The sequence below is a fragment of the Neodiprion lecontei genome, chromosome 7, assembly GCF_021901455.1.
Source record: "Neodiprion lecontei isolate iyNeoLeco1 chromosome 7, iyNeoLeco1.1, whole genome shotgun sequence".
In the NCBI taxonomy this organism is placed as follows: domain Eukaryota; kingdom Metazoa; phylum Arthropoda; class Insecta; order Hymenoptera; family Diprionidae; genus Neodiprion; species Neodiprion lecontei.
In genome coordinates this window covers 14305404-14329229 of record NC_060266.1, presented here as the reverse complement: position 1 = coordinate 14329229, position 23826 = coordinate 14305404, and the positions used below count along the sequence as shown (strand labels likewise).

General features: G+C 39.2%; 3 protein-coding genes and 2 long non-coding RNA genes across 11 annotated transcripts; 2 read left to right on the top strand and 3 right to left on the bottom strand.

Moving 5' to 3' along the window:
- Positions 1-701: 701 nt before the first annotated feature.
- LOC124295330 lies at positions 702-14578 on the bottom strand. 7 transcript variants are annotated; one of them, XR_006905243.1, is made up of 3 exons: positions 14184-14578; positions 8926-8935; positions 702-713 (listed from the first exon to the last, which is right to left on the bottom strand). It is a non-coding gene; the product is annotated as an uncharacterized LOC124295330 (long non-coding RNA). The 7 variants fall into 7 exon arrangements; XR_006905248.1 differs by lacking the exons at positions 702-713; positions 8926-8935 and adding exons at positions 5278-5287; positions 10610-10615; XR_006905244.1 differs by lacking the exons at positions 702-713; positions 8926-8935 and adding exons at positions 5619-5631; positions 13807-13808.
- LOC124295331 lies at positions 6445-14696 on the top strand. Its single transcript, XR_006905249.1, has 2 exons — positions 6445-6486; positions 14576-14696. It is a non-coding gene; the product is annotated as an uncharacterized LOC124295331 (long non-coding RNA).
- Positions 14697-17782: 3086 nt separating this feature from the next.
- LOC124295552 lies at positions 17783-18601 on the bottom strand. Its single transcript, XM_046745970.1, has one exon. The coding sequence runs from the start codon at positions 18599-18601 to the stop codon at positions 17783-17785; it is 819 nt and encodes a 272-aa protein (XP_046601926.1).
- A 165-nt stretch (positions 18602-18766) lies between these two features.
- LOC124295551 (NADH-ubiquinone oxidoreductase chain 2-like) lies at positions 18767-19610 on the top strand (the record flags this gene model as incomplete). Its single annotated transcript, XM_046745969.1, is given in 4 exon segments — positions 18767-18770; positions 18947-19071; positions 19312-19558; positions 19561-19610. Coding segments are annotated over 4 exon segments (426 nt in total), but the record flags the coding sequence as incomplete, so codon positions are not given.
- A 175-nt stretch (positions 19611-19785) lies between these two features.
- LOC107220893 lies at positions 19786-22742 on the bottom strand. Its single transcript, XM_046745968.1, has 3 exons — positions 21577-22742; positions 20606-21535; positions 19786-20461 (listed from the first exon to the last, which is right to left on the bottom strand). Exons 1-3 carry the CDS (start codon positions 22740-22742, stop codon positions 19786-19788), a joined length of 2772 nt encoding a protein of 923 aa, XP_046601924.1.
- Between the last annotated feature and the right edge of the window lie 1084 nt (positions 22743-23826).

Sequence of the window (23826 nt, the reverse complement as noted above, 5' to 3'; positions counted from 1 at the left end):
ATTATCCCGGACAATTACACGTTAATATCTTTAGATGTAATTTCACTGTTTACTAATGTTCCTACAGATCTCGCTTTGCGTGCAATAAACAACCGTTGGGATTCTTTAGAAAATAAGATCCCAATTCCCCTTAGTGAACTTGAAAAAGCCTTAATAATATGTTTTGACTCCGCAATTTTTAAATTCAATAACGAGACTTATGCACAACAATTTGGTTTGCCTATGGGATCTCCTCTTTCCCCAATCCTGTCAGACCTCGTCATGGAAGACCTGGAAACTTCTTGCATAAACGATCTAGGTTTTAATTTACCGTTCTACTTTCGATACGTGGATGATATTCTTACCGCTGTTCCAAATGAAAAAATACATCACATTCTTAATATTTTTAACGGGTACCATCCTAGAATACAATTTACCATCGAAACAGAAGAAAATAATGCCATCAGTTTCTTAGACGTATTGTTGATACACAGCAATAATAATATTAAGACAGATTGGTTTCACAAAAAAACATGGTCACAAAGATACTTGAATTTTAACTCTCACCATCCTTTGTCCTTCAAAATAGGCACCATCTGTAACCTTGTTGACAGAGCTATCAAACTAGCTAGTACAGAGTTCCAGGAAAAAAACCTGGCGCTCATATACAATGTACTAAGATCGAATGATTACCCTCATGGCCTATTACAACAACAAATTAATAAGAGACGCTCCTACATCAACAACATACTTGACCATAATATTGACTCTGCTTCCGTTGAAGATAACAATAGACCTGCTACTACATATATCCCCATTCCATATGTAGCCGGCCTATTTGAGTCACTTAATCGTTTATTCGCTAAATATAATGTAAAGTTTGTTGGAAAAAATTCAAAAGACCTACAACTAGTTTTTGATACAGGCAAAGACAAGATCCCCATAGGCAAACGATCTAATGTCGTGTATAAAATACCATGCAATGACTGCAATCAAGTCTACATAGGTCAAACGGGTCGACATCTCAATACTAGAATTAGGGAACACCAACGCAACATACATGAGATTGAAGAACGGCACACAGCTCTAACGAAACATAGTATCGATAAACAACACACATTTAATTACGACAACACAAACATCCTTTGTGAAGAAAACAATTACTATAGAAGACTGTTATTAGAAATGTGCAACATTGTAGGTCATACCAATTCCGTTAATCTCAGACAAGACGTTGAACATTTAAGCAATATTTACAAACCTCTAATCTCTGCCCACACAACAAATATTGTTTAACCTTAACTATTTTTATTTTTTTAAAAAAAATTATTTCGTCTCCATTTACAGTCCTTTCTACATAACTTTTCTTACAAAATATTTATTGTTTTTTTGTATGATTGTTTATAATAGGTTCACCGTCACTCTGGATTATATTGTTTTCTCCCATCAGTCGTTATTCACCTGTTGATCCAATTGGTTCAACCAACAATCTTTCGTTAGACATGTAGAACTTAATTATAAAGAGCCTACCTCCACTTAATTGACACCTGTGAATTAATTTCATTGCTAAAACGACCTTCTTTAATAACCTTTTAACACTATGACATACTGACTGTGAAGAAACATAGTTCTTTAATCTTTTTAATTAATGACTACCAACTTTTAACTCCCACATATAAAATAACTTGAAGATTGACATTGTCTACCGTCACTCAAAAGAACACTGTTTCCACCAATTGTAATTGTGAATTCGACTACATCTTATTACACTTACTTAATTCAAAAGGTAAATAACACCAAAAAACATCCTTATCTCAATTAATCATAAGGTCTTACTATCAACAATATTTAATAGCTCTAAGAGTATTACATCTACAACATTTAGGTCCGATTACTTCTAGTACCATGATTTATACTATAAAATTCTTTTTTTGTTATTTTTGACAGTTTTTTCAAATAAATCATTCTGAGGAGGGCCCATATCCGGGTCGAAACGTTAACTAAAAATACGTTTTCTTAATTGACCGATCACCAAGAATCTATAATATATAATCATCGACAAGATTGTATTACGCTAAATAAAGTACGCATGGAGTTTCCCAAGTGTAAAGATTTAGTATTTTCCAATTTTCAAAAGAAAGGCAATGTTCCGTTTGTCGTATACGCCGATCTCGAATGTATATTAATCCCTGAACCTGTGGATGAATTTGAAACTCATAAGACTTGTGAAATTCAAAAGCATATCCCGCACAGTGTAGCGTACTATGTACATTGTGCGTACGATGAGACTTTATCGGAGTTCCACGGTAAACGCGGTGTCGATTGCATAGATTGGTTTATGCAACAGCTTGAAGATTTATCAATTCAAGTAGAGTCACGCATCAAAAACATAATTCCGATGGAGTCTCTTACCCAAGTGCAACGCGATCGTCACATGCGCGCAAAGAATTGTTATATTTGTGAAAAACCGTTTACCCCTGAGGAGAAAAAGTGTTACGATCACTGTCACTTCACGGGTAAATATCGTGGTCCTGCTCATAATCGGTGTAATTTGAATTTCAGAGAGTCGCACACAATTCCAATAGTTTTCCACAATTTGTCCGGTTACGATTCTCACTTTTTAATAAAATCCCTCGCGTCAACTTTTCCCGGTAAAATTACACTGCTACCCATAAATAAGGAAAAATACATATCCTTCACGAAACGCGTCGATGGAACAATGATGCACTTGAGATTCATCGATTCGTTTCGATTTATGGCTAGAAGCATCGATAAACTTTCCAAATATTTGACCGATACCGATAAACGCATAACACGTAAATTTTATAATAACCCGACTCAGTTCAGTTTGATGACCCGCAAAGGCGTTTTTCCCTATGAATACGTCGATTGTCCGGGGAAACTCGATGAACCGCGATTACCTGCAAAGAAGCATTTCTACTCGCACCTCTGCGATGCAAATATTTCAGACACCGATTACGAGCACGCGAAAACTGTTTGGAGGGAATTCCATTTAGAATCATTGGGAGGCTATTCAGATTTATATTTAAAGACCGATGTTCTTTTGCTTGCCGATATTTTCGAAAATTTCCGCGCTAGCTGCTTCAAAACATACGATTTAGATCCGTTGCATTACTACACTGCACCGGGACTTGCTTTTGACGCGATGCTCAAGCATACTAATGTAAATTTGCAACTTTTAGACAACCCTGAAATGGTGTTATTTATTGAAAGAGCCATTCGAGGCGGCGTAGCGCAATGTTCTAATCGACACGCTCGGGCCAATAATAGATTCATGGGAACAGATTTTGATCCAAACAAAGCGGAATCGTATCTCATGTATTTTGACGTGAATAACCTGTACGGTGCAGCTATGAGCGTGCATTTACCAATCGGTTCGTTCGAGTGGGAGTATCAGCACATCGATATAACGAACCATCCGGACGATTCGCCGATCGGTTACTTTCTGGAGGTAGATTTGGACTACCCTGTAGAACTCCACGAGGATCACAAAGACTTACCTTTTTGTCCCGAACATTTTACTCCTCCAGGTAGTAAAAATGCCAAACTCGCGACCACCCTTCACCCCAAAACAAAGTATATATTGCACTATAGAAATTTGAAACAGTGTTTGAGTTTAGGATTGAAATTAACGAAAGTGCATAGAATTTTGAAGTTTGCGCGATCTCCATGGCTCGAGCTGTACATCACGCTCAATACAGACATGCGTAAGCAATCTAGGAATGAATTTGAGAAAAACTTTTACAAACTCATGAATAACGCTGTGTTCGGCAAGACTATGGAGAATGTGCGAAATCATAAAGATGTTAAATTGGTTACAAAATGGGAGGGAAAAGGTGGTGCGAGAACGCTTATTGCCCGAGCAAACTTTCACAGCCGCACCGTATTTGACACTGATATGGTTATCATTGAAATGAATCGTGTCAAAGTTCACTTCGCCAAACCTATTTACGTCGGCGCATCAATTCTAGATCTGTCAAAAATCTTTCTCTACGACTTCCACTATAATTATATTAAAACCAACTTTTCGAATAAACAGGCTAAATTGATGTATACCGACACAGACAGCCTTATTTATCAATTCAATGTGCCTAATATCTACGATATCATCAAACGTGATGTAGATACAATGTTTGACACCTCTGACTATCCGCCCGACAATGTGTATGGTATTCCCCTTAAAAACAAAAAACAACTAGGGCTAATGAAGGATGAAAATAATGGTAAAATTATGACAGAGTTTGTGGGACTGCGAGCAAAGCTGTACACATTTACTACAATGTGTGAGGATGGGGAAAAATATGACGGTGGCGTAAAAGTGAGTAAGCGTGCCAAGGGTGTAAGAAATTCATCGATAAATAGCATCACGTTTGATGATTATAAGCGCTGTCTGACGGCTTACCGAGAGTTGACTCTTCCACAGTATTTAATACGTAGCAAAGAACACGAAGTAAGCACGATCGTACAAAAAAAATTGGCTCTGAGTTGGCAGGATGACAAGCGGCAATTGGTACCCGGACAGACCGACACCGTACCTTGGGGGTTTGTCCCAGCCCCCCAATAGCTATAGGATAAACTGTAGACATAGAATTGATGTAAATATTTGATGTTTGACGCCTCGAACGATCCACCATCGGGAGGAAACGTTTCATGATTTATACGATATTTAATGGATTTGAAGTTTCAAAATGCGAATTCATATACTCAACAATTGTTTATTTATTTATTATTAATATATCAAGCAATTATTCATATTTATTCGTTTACCACGAGAAAAGTTTTCAGAAAATGAAAAAAAATTTTCAGGAAACGAAAAAAAGTTTTCAGAAAATGAAAAAATCTTTTCAGAAAACGAAAAAAAGTTTTCAGAAAACCTTTATCCCATTTGATTAACACGTAAAAAAAGTTTTTAGAAAATGAAAAAAAGTTTTCAGAAAATGAAAAAAAGTTTTCCAAAAAATAAAATGTGTAATAATCGTATGGCAAAATTGCATATTATCATTATTATTATTATCATTATCATTATTACTATTATTATTATTTTCGTAGTACGGAGTATGGCACATGTGCGCACAAAGGAGATAAAATGTGGAAATATTTGTATATTCAAAATCTTTTATTGTAATTCGGAAAATACATACAAATTATGTTACATGTCTGTTTTATTTATCCAACTTTTGTGCGAATTATCAAAACCCAACCACTTCACATAGAACAGATTCCCCCGTTTGCGTAATACTTTTTCCACAAGGTAGCCGTTGGGATATTTCACTTTGGCGAGCTCTTCCTCGTAGAAGCCCCCCTCGATGGGATGATCTTGATAATCGGTAAGTTTGTAGGTGGGTGGATTGGTATTTTTCACCTCACTCACGGTGAATATTTCAGTCGTCCAATTGGGTGTATAGCCTTTTTCAAATACATTCTTGTACTTGCTGATTCGAACTCGATCGCCTACACTAAATTTCCGCGCTCGATCACTTCGTTTGATTTGCCGAGGCTTGTACACGCTACGATACAGCTGTTTTTCATTCTCCCTGCTAACATCCACCGGTTTCATCCGAATCGTGCGATGTTTGGTGTTGTTGTAGGACTTCATTAAATCACCCAAAATATTAATCCACTCGTACGATCCTTGGAGAGTAAACCGCTTCCACATTTCATTCTTCAATGTTCGATTGAAACGTTCGCATATCGACGCCTTCAAGTTGCTAAATGTCGAATACATGTTGATATTGTGATGCTTCACGAGGGCTTTGAATTCGCTGTTGTAAAATTCTTTGCCTCGATCAACGTGCAGATGTGTAGGTATACGACTCTGGATCAGTACAGATTTCATGGCAGCGGCAACATCTTTCCCACTCTTGGACTTTATCGGCACCGCCCACGCGTACTTGGAAAATATATCGATGATTGTTAGTAGGTATTTGTATCCCTTGTTGCACGAGCTGTATGCGGTCATATCGACGAGATCAGCTTGCCAGGTCTCATCCAGTCCGCGTACATCTACAAATCGGCGCGGATAGTTGCGTCGAGCCTGTCTGTTAAGTTCGGCAGCTATGGCAGTCTTCATTGTTCCCAACTCTTCACCTATCAATTTTTCGAATTGCTGTCCAACCACTCTGGTTCCTCAATCGATACTAATTCCCTGCTGGTCTGTCCCAACGTTGGTGTTGCCTGCTCCCCAATATGTTTGATGCGACTCAACGTATTTTCAATGATTTTGTTATTTATGCGTAGCTGTTTCAACTCCTCGTTGTGATTATGCGCGAAACTCTCAAAATTTGATTGAAAAGTATCCACAATATCCAAAGCCATAGACTGTAAAGCAGTATTGAGAACTTTTAAGGAAACGGCGTCGGTGGAGTGCTGCGGATCAGCTATGTTACACAATCGTTTACCGTCCAAATCATACTGATTGTCGCTGGTGGTTTTGAATCCAACGCCCGGAGGCCCTCGAATAAATTTTTTACCCCCACCACGCTCCGAGTGTCGCCCGAATATGTCTATGCTCATCACTGGACGGTCACTGAACAAATGATGATTTTATGTTCACACGCCGCTAATAAACGATTCCAGCCTCACGCAACTCCTCAATAATGGAGACTATTTCGTTGGAATGGCTGGTATTGCCTGCAGCCTGTGACGCCATAAGCAGCCGGAGACGATCTACAATTTCATTTGGATCATCCCAGTAGACGTAATCGACATCTTGCCCCTTCTTTCGCGCAATCTTATAGACCGGTAAGCCTTTACCTGATTTTTTCGGCGAGCCAACGTGTTGAACAATGAAATTTCTATACTTTGCACTTTTTAAATCATCTCGAAGGCTTCCATCGGCTTGGTAACGTTTTCGATGCGCATTTGTCGTCGTTACAATTTTTATATAATTATTCTTGTCCGCGTCATTTACAACCGATGCATCGGGTGATTTTTTAAACAGTAATTCGAGTAATCCAGGTGTTCTCTCATAACTTTTATTCCCCACATTGACCAGATTATCAGTGAAATTGATCGGTGTATCGCCAATCATCATACCGCTTGTCAACTTTCGAACGCCGTATGTAGTATCCAAATCCCTCTTTCGACTTGAGCTGAACATTTTCAAATATTGTGCTGTGGAATCCGTTGTTTTCTTCACCGGTGTACTTGTAGTAGAAATTTCACCAAACTTCAGTGTTTTATCATTTGCATCCATGAAATTCCCCACATCCATATCCTCATCCTCCTCATCATCATCATCATCATCCCCGGCACTCTCGTCATCTTTTTCCTCTTCTTTTTTCATTGTCACATCCGGTAGTTCCGTTTTAATTTCACGTTTAATATGCTGCTGCTGCAGCTTTGAAGTATCCACCAATTTTTGCAGCGGTGTTACTAAAGGCTTGAATACCTCTCCCATAACCTGTTCAGTCGTGTCCTTGTCCAACTTGAGCATCTTATGCTTCAGCCGTATGACATCGGATGCTTTTGATATTTCACTCAATGTATCGCTATGCTTACGAATCTTGGCACTCCCCATGTTGCAGGCTCGATTGTTGCAACGAAACTGTGCAAGTTTATGTTAGTTTATGCTTATAAAGCAGTCAAACCCCTTCCTTTATCGCCCCCCATTGATTTCGCTATCCTTGTCAATTACGGTAAAACTGTAATTGTCATCATTCCAGCATGCCGAGCACAAGTCTTTAAATTGCTGATACGTCATGTCCGTGTTCACATGATCGTTGTAGATATGTTTCAGATTCATATCATCCTGCCGAAATAGCACCAATAAGTTTGCATTGTCACGCACTAGGTGTTTTGGAATGCGCGCGTACGTTTGACTTAGATAAAAGCTATCGATATCGCAATGCCTGCCCATGCTGAAGGATGCTCTGATATTATCCTGCTTTTCACAAGCCACATCGTCGAAAATCATAACAGAGTTGGGGCGAGCATCTTCCGGTTTTACAACCTCATCGTTCTCATGAAACGGGAAATAACCCACTCCCTGCACAGGTTCTAGTAACTTTTGCAAAAATTGATACTTTGGTTGGATGAGAGATTTCGAATAGACATAGACATTTTCAAATCGCAATCCATTGCCGTGGGTGATGAGTGCGAGAAGAGCGTTAGTTTTACCGCAATTGGATGGCCCGCAAAAAATTGCTCTCACGGTATTTGGCAGCAATTTTCCATGTCGTTTTTCTATCTTCCTCTCACCACGTCGAACCATTTTATCGAAATTTGCGATAGGTAGTTTATCGGGCTGATCTTGAAATCTCATGATGCTTCGTTAGCATGACAACGAAAACTGAGATGACGGTATATAAATTCCGCCTTTTATATGTAACGGTCTTTTCGTTTTCGCGGTTTTTGTAGACTCGGATCCACTCCAATTGCGGAGCCCCTCGCAATTAACGAAAATCTTCCGTAACAATTTTCTTTTATGGTGTTTTATTGTTTTTATTTTAAACGAAATTTCGGACGTTGGTATGACTCAATGACATGTATGGATAAAATTAGAATCGAATACGAGAAGCGAATAAATATCAACAAAAAGAATAAATAAATGTATAAATTGTGACGTTGCACCTAGAGTGCAAGTCACAACAAACCCCAAACCCGCGGGGAAGAGCCGAACGGGTGAGCCCTGTCCCGTCGGGAAAGACCCGAACATCACCGAAGCCCCCCCGACGCTCGGCAGAGCCGAGCGCCAGATTCAGTACGATCACGGCCGTGACAGAATCGAGACCAAAAACAGCCTAGGCTACGAGCGAACGAGAGAGAGAAAGAAAGAACGGGAGAAACCACCACACTCACACCGACACACCCCGCTACACACACGCCGACGACTCCAGGGACCAACGAGACCCAACCACACTCCACCACACCTCGAGACACCCACACACACACACGCCGACGACACCAGGTTAGCCTGCATTCTACAGCCGATCTGCTCCTCCCCTCGCAATACCGACCCTTTCTACCTCACACTCCACGTCACGCTACACCACCCCATCCCCTCGCAATACCAACCCTCCCGACTTCACATTCCCCGGCACCTCACCCACTCTTCCCCCCCCCCGCGCGCGTACCTGTAAGTGAGTATTAAGAAACGCTAAGGGCTGAGGCGTGATCAGCCCCCGTCCGAGTCTACAACCCTTTGTATTTTTCTTAGTTTAAGTCGACCCCTTTTGCTCAAATATACACACCAAGTTTTACCTTTTACATCCGCCCCGTCTCTAATTGTCTCTCTCACCCCCCACATTATTCGTGCGGACTCAAAACCCGTCACAAAATAAAATAGGGACGGCGGACATCTAGGACGACAACAATTTCATAAAAGTCATACTCATAAAATTATTAATAAAATAGGACAGGTCAGAACGTAGATAAAACTTATCATCAGCGTTATTGAGGATATTCTTCAGATCCTCAATTCCGTGTCCGGTCAATTCGAATTCCCTCGTCCGTCATTCTTGGTGGGATTTCCTCGATCGGGAATCCGAATGCGTTTTTTTGTTTCGTCGGTTGTCTTTCTTCTTTCGTGATGACTCTTTATTGCGAGCACACTCTGCTGACGATCCCCTCATCCGTCGGCTCCCGCTTCCCGCTCGATCGATTCGAAACCGTCCTCTCTCTTCCACTTCTCGATCGATTCTCCACCGTCGTATCACCGCTTAGGTGAAAGCCCCCCTCCCTACGGACCTACCTATCACTGAGTTCCGTAGTCTCTCTGGCGGCTAAATTCAACTGTTACATATAGAAGTCGCGTTAGATGTTGCCTGACTATGAGGATGTGCACACGGAAAAAACGCGGTGGTGGTTTGTTAAATAAAATCATCAATCATCTCCCAGTTGAATTGCATGTGCCAAGGTATCAGTACTGTGGACCTGGAACGAAATTGGCAAAGAGGTTGGCTCGTGGAGATTTGGGGATCAATCCGCTGGATGCCGCGTGTAAAGACCACGACATTGCATACGCAAAGAATCGCGATACCGCAGCGAGAAATCTTGCCGACAAAGCGCTCGCTGAGAAGGCGTGGAATTGCGTCTTGGCCAAGGACGCTAGTGTGAGTGAAAAGGCGGTAGCCTGGGGAGTCACCAACACCATGGAAGCTAAATCTAAACTTGGAATGGGCTTAGCTGCAAAGCGGCCGAAACTTGGAGTGGCTGCGAAGAAGAAATCTGGAACTAACGGGAAGAGTAAACAGCGGAAGGGAACTGTGAGTCTTAAATCCATCATCACAGCGGCAAAGGCCGCCATGCGACCGGGTTATAAAGCCGTCGAGTCGGCGTTGGCGGGTGCTCGTGCGGCCGCGCGTGGGACTGGGAAGAATATTCGTATGCCTCGCGTTATACCTGTGCCTGATAAAATTGGCGGCATCCTACCGTTTCTCATTCCAATTCTGGCCGGTCTAAGCACTACTGGGGCTCTTGCGGGTGGTGCTGCGGGTATAGCTAAAGCTGTCAACGAAGCTAGTGCCAACAAACATCAGTTGAAAGAGGCCAAACGGCACAATGCAACAATGGAGGCGATTGCTTTGGGTAAGGGATTATACCTGCGACCCTACCGCAGCGGAATGGGCCTGTACTTACGTTCGGCAAAAAACTAGTAAAGCTGCCACACCGAGCTCTCACCAACATTGATTTACGCAACGATGCTAAAAATATGAAAATTTCGCATTTTCGAGGTGTTTTCATGCGGAATGATCTGCCGAAATCAGGACCAAAAATGCGAGAATCTGCAATTATTAATCTTGATGATAAAAACGGTCCAGGGACACATTGGGTTGCGTACAAGAAAAATGGTGACCATGTTGTGTATTTCGATAGTTTCGGTGATTTGAAACCGCCTAAGGACTTGATGAGGTATCTCGGTGTTGGCAGCATTGAATACAATCATAAGAGGTATCAAGAATATGATACTGTGATTTGCGGCCACTTGTGTCTCAAATTTCTCAGCGAACAACTATAAAAAGACAGGTGTTACATGAGCAAGCATTAGTCATGCCGGAATCGTTGACGTTAACACTGTCAGGTACATCCTCCGTGCTGGAGGCTCAATATTTCCCCCCAATCGAGTTATCACCAGAGAAGAACTATGTTCTCGGACTCGTCAAGTTCCTGACATTCAATTCAATACCCAATATTCATGAGAGGTGTAATAAATTTTACCTGAAACGGGCGGACAACAGCAGAGAGAGCATCGTGATACCCACGGGATGCTATGAAATTGAGGATATTGAAAATTTTCTACATAAGGAGCTACCCTCCGACATCACCCTCAGTCTGACAGCTAACAACAACGAGCTGAACAGTGAAGTCACATGCAATCATGTGGTAGACTTTAAGCCCAAAGATTCGATCGGCCGATTATTGGGATTTAAGGCGGTTGAGCTATCACGAAACGTTACTCATAAATCTGAATTACCCGTAGCCATACTGAAGGTTAATACTTTACGCGTTGAGTGTAGCATAACCACAGGGGCGTATATAAACGGGCGTCGAGCTCACACGATTCACGAATTTTTCCCAACCGTTCCATCCGGATATAAGATTGTCGAAGTGCCTACCAGCGTCATTTACCTGCCAATCGCCGTACAGTCGATACATCATTTACAGCTGAGAATAGTCGATCAAGACGACGAGCTGATTAATTTTCGCGGCGAAACGATTACTGTACGTTTACACGTGAAATCACTCAAATAATGGGAATCGTGTTTGAGACAAGAAAGTTGGGCAAAAGTTATAAAACTCAAACGTCACGGCCAAAAATCGTCAGTCGCCCGACACCTCTGACAACGTTTACACCGCCTACGAGACTGACACCTCTGAACGCTCGGTTTCTCCAGAGCCTAGGTCTTCGATTACGTGGAAATTTTGGAAAATAAAAATTCGTGTTCGCTGCATCCTGTGTGTGTTACCATGGAAGAAATAATAAGAATACAGAAACCTGTGGTATTCGATGAATCGATCGCGCACTCTGAGATTCATGCTCATCAACCGTTTGCATCATCCACCTTCCAGAACAACGATGAAATCCATATTGTTGTTCAACATCAAGACTTGTGTCTACTGCCCAGTAAAAGCTCTCTACACATTCACGGAAAAATCACAAAGGATGATGGTGTGGCTGCGGTGACGGTTACGAAATTGATCAATATGGCCGTTTGTCATTTGTTTGAGGAAATTCGCTACGAGTTGAACGGTGTAGAGATTGATCGGAATAAAAATGTCGGCATCACCAGCGCCATGAAGGGTTACGTATCCTTGACTCCAGGCCAGCAATATAGTCTGGAGAATACCGGGTGGTTGAGTGGGGATAAGGAACTAACCGATGCCGCTGGAAATTTCGATGTTGTCTTGCCGTTAAATTATGTGCTAGGCTTCGCCGAAGATTATCGTCGAGTCATCGTCAACGCTAAACACGAGTTAATTCTCACACGTTCCAACACTGATTTGAATGCCGTGAGTCAGAGCTCGGCGACGGAAAACTTTAAAATCACCCTGAATAAAATCGAGTGGTTGTTACCCTACATCAAACTGGCTGATAAACCGAAAATCCAGCTACTCAACTACATCGCCAAGGATCCGGCCATATTCATGAGTTTTCGTTCTTGGGAAACGTACGTGTATCCGATGCTCCCATCAACAACGCGGCATATATGGTCAGTCAAGACATCGACGCAGCTTGAGAAGCCGAGATATGTCGTTCTAGGATTTCAAACTGCAAGGAGAAACGAGCCGCTGAAAAATGCTGGCGTATTTGATCATTGTCGGATCAGAGATGTAAAACTCTTCCTCAACTCACAGTGCTATCCCTACGGAAATATGAATATTGATATATACAATAATCAATACGCCATTCTCTATGATATGTATGTTCGGTTTCAAATGAGCTACTATTACAAAGAAGCTGAGCCTTTGCTATCGAGACGTGAATTTATAAACCAAGCTCCCCTTATCGTCATCGATTGCTCCAAGCAGAACGAAACATTGAAAACTGGACCTGTGGACATTCGATTGGAATTTGACTCTAGCACTACGTTCCCACCACACACTTCTGCCTACTGCATGATCTTGCATGATCGCATTGTTGAATATAATCCGATCAGTGGTACTGTTAAAAAATTGGTTTAAGTCAATTTTGGAATAACAATATGTTTAATTAATATGGATATTGAAAATGATATGTATAATTTTACTCGTTAAAATTTAGAATAAGATAATTGAGAATACAATAAGAAAACTAAATGTAATTGGTGTTAAATAAAAAAATTGTTAGTAGCATTCAAAACGCCATTTTAAACCTTCCTTCAGGGGTCATTTCGTGGAATTTTTTCAATAGATCTAGCGGGTTCTTACCTTATCTGATTTATGTGCGGCTTTCCGGCGCCAAACAAGTCTCGACAGGAATTATTTTGTGTGTGTGTGTGTGTGTCAAATCCTATGGAAATAGCCGCCGAAAATGACCGCGGGGGGGGGGGGGGGGGTGCGCCGTGAGTCGCGGGGGGGGGGGGGGGGGCTAGGGGGGGAGCTAGGGGGGAACTAGGGGGGAGCGCCGCCATCTTTGGATTAGAACTCTCATATATACACTACTGTAATATCCCCAAAAAAGAATATTTAGAATTTGAAGATCATGCAGAAATCATAATAGGATACACCCCAATACCTAAACAACATAAAAAAAACACTAAACTAAAATCAAATGAATAAAAATTAGTAACATAAGGTATTGTTATTCAACAAATCAATATTAATATTAATATAATTAAAGGAGATAAAAAATAAGGAAAAAAATTTGGTATTAAAGGAATAGAAAACTCCTTAGAAAATAATTTAATAGCATCAGAAAATGGCTGTAAAATACCAACAATTCTAACTTTATTAGGTCCTTTACGAATTTGAATTAAACCTAAAACTTTACGCTCTAAAAGAGTTAAAAAAGCTACTCTAACTAATACTATAATAAGTAAAATTAATCTTCTCAAAAAAACTATAATCAATTCATTAATATAAATTACTAATTGTATAATAAAATATACATAAATAAATTCTAAATTTATTACATTAATCTGCCAAAATAGTTAACAAATTTGATAAAATTCATTTTAAATAAAATTATAATAATTCAAAATTATGGTCCTCTCGTACTAAAAATTTTTAATAAAATTAAGGATAGAAACCAACCTAGCTTAAACCGGTTTGAACTCAGATCATGTAAAATTTTAAAGGTTGAACAGACCTAAATTTTTAAGCTTCTACACCCAAAATAAATTTTAATCCAACATCGAGGTCGAAATTTTTTATGTCAATAAGAACTTTAAAAAAAATAACGCTGTTATCCCTAAGGTAATTTAATCGAATAATCTAAAATATAGGATCAAAAATTCATTAATTAATGTAAAACAAAATGAAAAGTTTATTAAATTCAATTATCACCCCAACAAAATAATTATATTTATTTCATAAAAATAAATTAATTAATAAAATAAATTTAATTATAAAACTCTATAGGGTCTTCTCGTCCTCTAATAAAATTTAAGCTTTTTAACATAAAAATTAAATTCAATAATTAATAATTATAAGACAGTCTTAATCTCGTCAAATCATTTATTCCAGTCCTAAATTAAAGAACAAATTATTATGCTACCTTTGCACAGTTAGAATACTGCGGCTATTTAAAATTTTCACTGAGCAGATTAGACTTTTTATGTTTTATCAAAAAGACATGTTTTTGTTAAACAGGCGAATTAATTTTTTGCCTAATTCCTTATAATTAACTATCATATAAATTTATATTTATAAATAATTATAATATTTACTAATTTAATCATCATTTAAATTAAATAATTATTAATTAAATTATTTTAATAAAAAATTAAATTAAAACTAAAATATATATATATATATATTGTGACGTGGACTCGACGAGACCCCGTGCAGCGGAATTTGGCCGCACTCAATTTCACTCCGAAATTATTCCCCACGCGAAACCGTGGCTCTACGCGTTATCGCGAAAACTCAGGCTACGGTCATCCTCAAGGAGATCGGCAAACAGATTTCGAGCGCTACTCTAACTATAAGATTGCATGGGCCGACCGTTTATCGGTGTGCCAATTTAACTGGCGCTCGAAATATGCCCGCAAAGAATTATAAGCGCTTACCGCTCCTCAGCCACACCAGAAATTTTCCTACGCCCGTCTCAGCGATCACGAACACACAGTATCTTTGCTTTTTCTTTTCTTTTTAACTTCCTCGCCACGCAACTATCGCTACCGGTCGCCAGGACGCAAGTGACGAGTCCTGCAAATCGGAGCCGCAATTCGAACATGCCCCGAACATAGGCGCCATCCATAGTCAAAATTTTCCCGCTCGCATTGGGGTTCTTGTTACGCAATTCTTACAATCTAGCGTATCGCTATCGTTGGATTCCGCTGTCGCGGGGTGTTGATTGGCTGACCAGTCTCGTGTACCCCGTAGCTTGGCAGTGGCGTGGTGATGACTTCGCGAGGGCACCTGTCGTCAGCTGGGCGACGGAGGGGGGGGGGCTACGGCTCGCCGGCCACCAACGGGAATCTCGTCCGCCTTGGATTCCCTCGCGGCAGAGCTCTCCGTTGACGCTCTCTCCGTAGCCTCGTGCGAGGCCCTCCTTTCGTCGCGATCCGCCGCGATTGCCATCCAGTAACGTCGTCCTGACTTGCTGTCGATCCCCTGTCCGAAGCCGCATTTACTCGCCACCCAAAAAAAAATAAACAAAAATCCTGAAAGGTCTTATTTGCTAAACCGGCGATGGTCCCCTCTTAGAGTCTCGGATGCGTGACTGTTGTCCTGGCGCTCTTTTTCGAAATGAGCCGCGGTCTACTCCGCGTGCTCCCTAAGTCTGTGGTCCGTCTAGAGTTCGGGGAGCCGTGTGGAATGCGCAGTAAAACTGCCACGTTACAATATGTATATATATATATACATATAATTTATAAAATTATTACAATTTTCAAATTAAAACTAATTCTAAGCCTAAAATATAATTATATAATTTAAAATCAATTATAAAATTAAGAATTAAAGCTAATCCCTTAAAACTTTTATATCAAAAATAATTATTTTTATTAATTAAAATAATTAATAATGATATTTAAATTAAATTTATTTATCAAAAAACTAGATAACTTAAAAAAACGAAAAACATTTCATTTCTATTTAAAAATTAAGAATAATTATTAAACATTAAAAATAATTTAAAATTGAATAGATCTTTTCAATTCGAGAAAAATATTAATTTATATTATTTTTTTAATTAACCCTGATACACAAGTTACAATAAATAAAATATACTTTTTTAAAAATTTTATTTTTCAAAATATTTCAAATTTCTATCAATATACAATTAAACTATAATTTAAATTATTTTTTCTTTTAACAATACTAAAATTATAAATTCAATAAAAATATTTTTATTAATAAAAAAATTTTAAATATAAAAAATATAATTTATTAATTTCAAATTAAGTTGAATTAAACAACCATTTAATTTATTGTAAATAAAAAAATCCTTCTAAGTAATTTGAATTCTAAATACACTTTCCAGTATATTTACTTTGTTACGACTTATCCCATTTTATAATGAGAGTGACGGGCGATTTGTACATATTTAATTCTTAATTCAAATAAATATAATTTTAAATTTTACTATTAAGTCCAATTTTAAATAAATATTTCAATTTAATATCCAAAAATAAAATTTCTATAAAATTTAATGAAAATTTATAATTTTAAAAAAATATTCTGTTAACGAAAATAAATAAACTCAATTAATTAAAGTAAGATTTATCGCGGATTATCGTTTAATAAACAAATTCCCCTAATTAGTTTTAAATACAGCCAATTTTTTTAATTTTAAAGAACATAACTATTAATTATTAAAATATAATATTAACATCTAAAATAATAGGGTATCTAATCCTAGTTTAAATCTTAGATTTCATAAAATAATATAAATATATTTATAATCAAAAAATTTTATTTCACCATAAAATTATTTTTAATTAAATATAAATAAATTAATACAATTTATTAATTAAAAATATTAATTTGTATAAAACGTTTGACCGCTACTGCTGGCACAATTTTTTTGTCTATACTTTTATATTATTCATAATTCTAAATTTCTTTAATTATTAAAATTAAATGTTGCAAAAAAAAATATTTCTAATTAATTTAAAAAAATACATGCAGAAAAAAATAATAATACTAATATGAAAACCAAAATCAAACTTTAATAAGAATAAATAAAAATTATAATGTATATATATATGTATTATTTAGTGTAATAAGCACAAAGATTTTTGAAGTCTTTAGAAATAGTTTAATTCTATTATTAATAAATAAGATTGAAAAACAAATTTTTATTCAAAACTTTGAAGGTTATTAGTTTAATTAACTTAAAATCTTAATTTTATAGTTAAATATATAACATTAAATTGCAAATTTAAAATTATAAAAATTATTAAAATTTTTCAAAATTATATATCAAAATATAATATGATAAAATAAATTATTAATATAAAAAAAACATTAAATGAAATAATTATAAAAAAATAAAAATTGAATATAAAATTATTTAAATTCAATTTAAATATTAATTTTAAATATAATAAAGTAGGTAAAATTAAATTTATCTAATAAAATAAAACAATTAATGTAAAAATAATAAAAATCAAACATTCAATAAAAAATTTATTATTTACTATTAAAATGAAAACAAAAAACTTTGGAATAAAACCAAATATAGGTGGAATACCAGCTATTGTATGAACGTTTCTTGTATCTGATTCACGTAGTTGTCCACCAGCGAATTGCCGACAGGCTCGTCCGAGCAAATCCAATGAAGGGCGATTTTAGAGTCGGTCCAAGCGTAGCAATTGTCATTGGAAATCTTTAAATCTTCGGCTACAGTTCTTAGTAATTTTACAGCTATTACAGCTGCTCTTAATTCCAGTCGTGGAATAGTCATTCGAGGCTTGGTTTGTTCCTTAGGACGCAAGCTTTTGATTGAAGCCAGTTTGGTCTTGGCTATTAACAATGCAGTATGAACGGATGGATCTTGAGAAACTCTAATGTATACAGCTGCAGCCATTGCACGGCGACTGGCGTCAGAGAAGGCGTGCATTTCTACAGCATGCCCAGGTGAGGTCTTTAACCAACGAGGAATACTGACTTCCGAAATCCGTCCCAAGTTCTCTTTGAAACTGTCCCAGCGCCTTGACATTGACGCCGGTAACGGTTGATCCCAATCCAGACCAGCCCGCCACAGATCCTGCATCAACATTTTGGCCAATAAAGTGACGGGTGCAAGCCATCCACATGGGTCAATGATGCTTGCGACCGCGGCAAGTATCTTGCGTTTTGTGCGTTGCACAGGCGCGAGTTGTGGTGGAGCCAAACGAAAGTTGTCAGCCTGAGGATCCCAGTGAATTTCCAGCTCATTTACAGGTCCGTCTTCACCGATACGAACCCATGATGGACGCAAACACATTTCCGGAGGCAGATCTTGTAGAAGCTCGGGAGTGTTGGCAACCCACTTGCGAAGGGGAAAGCCTCCTGCTTGGGCGAGTTGGATCATTTGGTCTCGCAATCGCAGGGCATCTGGAATATTATCGGCACCTGCGTTATTTATTATATAATTTATTTAAATAAATCATTTTTTATTTTATCAAATTATTCAACGTAATTACCTCCGTTTATATTCTATTATATTAATGTATAAAAAGATAAGCTAATTAAGCTAATGGGTTCATACCTCATAGATAAAAATTTTAATTTATTTCTTTTCATATAAAATGCCTGAAAAAGGGTTATTCTGATAGAATAAATTATGTAATATTATAATAATTACTCTTATAGTTTATATTATAAATAATTATTATAATTTTTAGTGATAAATTTAATATTTTTAAAGAATTTATACAATTAATTAGTTCGAATGAATATTTTTATTTAATAATAATTTTTGGTATTTTGATTACCATTAATTCTTCATCATGGATTGGTGCTTGAATAGTTATAGAAGTAAATTTATTATCATTTATTCCTTTATTAATAAATAGTAGTAATAAATTGTCCAAATTTTATAATTCTTCAATGATATATTATATTATTCAAGTTGGGGCTTATTCTTTTTTATTTATAAGAATTTTAATAATAAAAATGGATTTAATTTCCATGAATATAAATTTTTTTATGATTTTATTACAAATTAGATTAATTTTAAAATTAGGAGCTAGTCCATTTCATTGAAGATTGGTGAGGATTATTAATAACATTAGATGATTAAATTTTTTTTTTATTTCAACTATTCAAAAAATTGCTCCTTTATTTATTTTAATTAATATTAATGATAGATTAATTATTCACATATCAATAATTTTGTCTGGATTTATAGGTTCATTATTGGGATTAAATCAAACTTCATTAAAATTGATTATAGCTTATTCTTTTATTAATCATATATCTTGGATGTTTATGTCAATATTAATTGATTTTTATATTTTATTAATTTATTTATTAATTTATTCTTTAAATAATTTAATAATTTGTATTTTTTTAGTCATTTTAATATAAATTATTTGAACCAAGTTCATAAATTTAATAATATAAGATATTTTATGAAGTTTATAGTTATAATAATATTTATATATGGCTGTGCGTGGCGTTGTCGCTCCAAATTTCTTTAGGTTTGCCTCGTCGCTTGGTAAATCGCTCCAATGCCGCTTGAAGGCTTTCTGTTGTAAGGTCACCAACGAGTTCCTAGTGCACTCCTTTTGATCCAAGGCACACAAATACGGCAACATATCCTTTGGTTGCACCACAACCGCGACCTTTGGCCGCAAGAACGTTAAGTGGGCCTGCATAGTCAACACCGGTGTAAGCGAAGGGATCACTCGGAATAACGCGCTCCGGAGGCAGGGGAGCCATAACTTGTTCCAATGGGCGGGGAGAAGAGCGGATGCAGATCACGCAATTTTGGATGAAAGTCCGAATTTTTCTTTTGCCACCGATGATCCACGCTCGACGAACGACTTGGACGTAAGTTGATCGAAAGCCCCCGTGAAGTGATTTCTCGTGCGCCCAGTTGATGATCAGCCAAGCCAGATGATCAGTGCCAGACAATATTGGTGGGTGACGTTCATCGTAGGATAGTAGGGAGTGCTGCAAGCGTCCACCTACGCGAAGAATGCCCTTGGAATCAACGTGAGCGGCTAATCCTCGTAGCACGCTGCGATTGGGAAGATTGTTCCCGCTTCGAAGACTTGCAATTTCAGAAGCAAAGTATTGGCTTTGACTGAGTTGAACGCATGCGAGAAAGGCTTCGTGAATCTCGACGGCAGTCATGGGCCCCAGAACAACGGCAGTGGGCGTGCGTTGAAGCCGAATTCGTATCCAACGACGTAATCTCACTAGGAATCGCAGCAGAGTCAGTAGCCTTGAAAATTTGTTTACGAAAGATGGATTCAAGTTCAGATTCTCGCAAACGGTGGTAGCATGGCTGGTTACTGCTTCTGGAGTAGGATGTGACGGGATCTCTTTTCAAGTAGACGGATTTGAGAGCCAGGTGAGTCCGTCAAACCATGAACGTTCGTGCAAGAGTTGAGTCAATTCAGCTCCTCGTGTGGCGACGTCTACTGGATTTAATTCGCTGAATACATGTCTCCAAGCGGCGCGGGGAAACGTTTCTTGTATCTGATTCACGTAGTTGTCCACCAGCGAATTGCCGACAGGCTCGTCCGAGCAAATCCAATGAAGGGCGATTTTAGAGTCGGTCCAAGCGTAGCAATTGTCATTGGAAATCTTTAAGTCTTCGGCTACAGTTCTGAGTAATTTCACAGCTATTAGAGCTGCTCTTAATTCCAGTCGTAGAATAGTCATTCGAGGCTCGGTTTGTTTCTTAGGACGCAAGCTTTTGATTGAGGCCAGTTTGGTCTTGGCTATTAACAATGCAGTATGAACGGATTGATCTTGAGAAACTCTAATGTATACAGCTGCAGCCATTGCACGGCGACTAGCGTCAGAGAAGGCGTGCAGTTCTACAGCATGCCCAGGTGAGGTCCTTAACCAACGAGGAATACTGACTTCCGAAATCCGTCCCAAGTTCTCTTTGAAACTGTCCCAGCGCCTTGACATTGACGCCGGCAACGGTTGATCCCAATCCAGACCAGCCCGCCACAGATCCTGCATCAACATTTTGGCCAATAAAGTGACGGGTGCAAGCCATCCACATGGATCAAAGATGCTTGCGACCGCGGCAAGTATCTCGCGTTTTGTGCGTTGCACAGGCGCGAGTTGTGGTGAAGCCAAACGAAAGTTGTCAGCCTGAGGATCCCAGTGAATTCCCAGCTCATTTACAGGTCCGTCTTCACCGATGCGAACCCATGATGGACGCAAACACATTTTCGGAGGCGGATCTTGTAGAAGCTCGGGAGTGTTGGCAACCCACTTGCGAAGGGGAAAGCCTCCTGTTGGGCGAGTTGGATCATTTGGTCTCGCAATCGCAGGGCATCTGGAATATCATCAGCACCAGAGAAAATGTCGTCGATGTACCTCTCGTGGAGTAAAGCTCTCGCTGCATCCTCACGACCCTCCTTTTCGTCGTCACATAATTGTTTCATCACCCTAAGAGCGGGGTAGGGCGCGCATGACGTGCCATAAGTGACGGTGAGGAGCTGATAATGCTTGACAGGTAAATCCTCGTGAGGGCTCCAAACAATTCGTTGTAAGTTTAAGTGCTCCTTTGCTATGCGTATTTGACGGTACATCATTTGAGCGTCAGTACTAAAGGCGATTTGATGAATACGCCATATAACTAACACGCGCCACAAGGTGGTCTGGAGTTTAGGGCCGGTGTACAGAACGTCATTCAAACTGCACCCACTAGACGTAGACCGTGACGCATTGAATACTACGCTCAGCTCCTGTTCGAGATCTCCTCTCTGCCAAATCGCATGAAAGGGTATGTAGTATATCGGTGAGTCAGTTTGATGTATTTCTTCCTCAGGTAGCTCTCTCATGTGGCCACATCTCAAATACTCGTTCATAAAATTTATGCAGGCTCGAGCCAGTGCTGGATCTCTTTTCATTCGTCGGAGAAGCGTAGCCAGTGAAGCCAGAGCACCGAGTAAGCTTTCGCCGAGCAGATGAAGGAGGTTTGTCCGAACAGGCAGTGGTACAATGTAACGCCCTTGAGCGTCACGTTGATGCCGACTGAAGATAGTTTCACAAATCTTGTCATCTGGCGACTGTCTTACGATATGGGGCACGTTCTCAATTTCCCAAAATCGCTGAATAAGTTGAAATAGTTGTTGATTCCAATAAGGTTCGACACCAGCTTGTGTAAGGCAGAGTCGAGTAGTGGTCGACGTCGTCGGTTGAACGATGCAGCCCGAAATGATCCATCCAACTGCGGTGTTTTGTGCCATTGTCGTGTCTTTCCGCAGAACATCGGACCGCATTAAGGTCGGGAGAAGGTTTGCCCCAATAAGTATATCCACAGGACCTGGTGTATCGAAATGTTCATCTGCCAATTGCAAGGGACGCCAAAGCTCTCGAACATTCTGAGGGATCTGAGTAGTTGGCGTACTCAGACCGAGGCGTTTTATGCAGTATACTTCAAAATCAACGGGGCTGTCCAAGTCGGGAAGATGTATCTGTAGACGTGATTTGAATTGCGAGCGATCGATGAATTCTCCGCCAACACCACTGATGCTCATGTCTACACGTTCTGCCAAAGCACTGACACGGTGAATGAAAGAAATCGAAGTCAGTGATATTTCAGAGCACGAATCTAGCATTACTCGAGCAGAGATGGTTCTTCCACGATCGTTTCCAATTGGCGGCATCGCTGTTGGCAGGATGGCTAGTCACATATTGGTGGATGGAGGAGTCGTTGACTTCAGATCATTGGTTGAATTTCCACTCTCTTTGCTTCGCTTGATAGGAATAGGCGCAGATACAGGTGGCCCCGCTCGTTTCTGTTTTTCATGTAGAGAAGTGTGGTGCAGTGCTCCGCACACAGAGCAAGCCAGTCCAGATGGACAGAATCGAGCAGTGCCACCTGCATCTGCGCCCACTCCCATCAAGCGAAGCATGATGGGTGTCTCGCCGAAGGTTTTAGAGTGGATTTTGGACCTTCCATCGATTTGAGTGTTCGACATCGACTGTTCAGGAAGTTGATCAGTGTGGTGTAGGTCGGCATTCTTGTTCTATGATCAACGGTAGCTGTATCTAATCTTTCCAGTTCTTCTTGCCACTTGCCGCGTGTTTCTGGATCTAGACGATTGGCTGCGATCGAAATGAACCAATCATCCCAATGAGAGACTGGACGGCCTAGAGCTTCCAGTTGTTTTCTATGGCGCTCGAGAGAATCACATAGATGCTGAAGATCACTGGAGTTTTCATTGGTGAGCTTACGTAGGTCTTGTATGGAGTTGAGATGATCATACACCAATAGCCTCGGGTGCTCGTATCGAGTAGTCAGCAATTCCCAGGCTGCAGCGTAGTTCGTTCCAGTGACTGGGAAACTGTATACGGCTTGTTTGGCCTCTCCTTCAACATGATTGCGTAAGTAGAATAATCGCTGCACGTCGCTGAGTTGGTCGTCTTCATGAACAATGGCGAAAAATGCGTCGCGGAATGCTTCCCAGTCTTCTCTGCGTCCGGAAAACGTAGGTATGTTCATCGGTGCTAAACGGCTATTATTAGACCTTGAGTGCTGGGAGCATAGTGTTATCTCTCCTCGGACGACTAGGGTTCTAGACGAAAATGCAGTCAGCTGATCGCGAAGGTTGTAGGGTT

Coding starts and splice junctions, on each gene's coding strand:
- LOC124295552 (XM_046745970.1), bottom strand. CDS start 18,601: ATGATCCAACTCGCCCAAGCAGGAGGCTTTCCCCTTCGCAAGTGGGTT.
- LOC107220893 (XM_046745968.1), bottom strand. CDS start 22,742: ATGAGCATCAGTGGTGTTGGCGGAGAATTCATCGATCGCTCGCAATTC. Junction 21,536..21,576: donor AGAGCTTTACTCCACGAGAG/GTACATCGACGA, acceptor ATGATATTCCAG/ATGCCCTGCGATTGCGAGAC. Junction 20,462..20,605: donor CTCTTGCACGAACGTTCATG/GTTTGACGGACT, acceptor CAAATTTTCAAG/GCTACTGACTCTGCTGCGAT.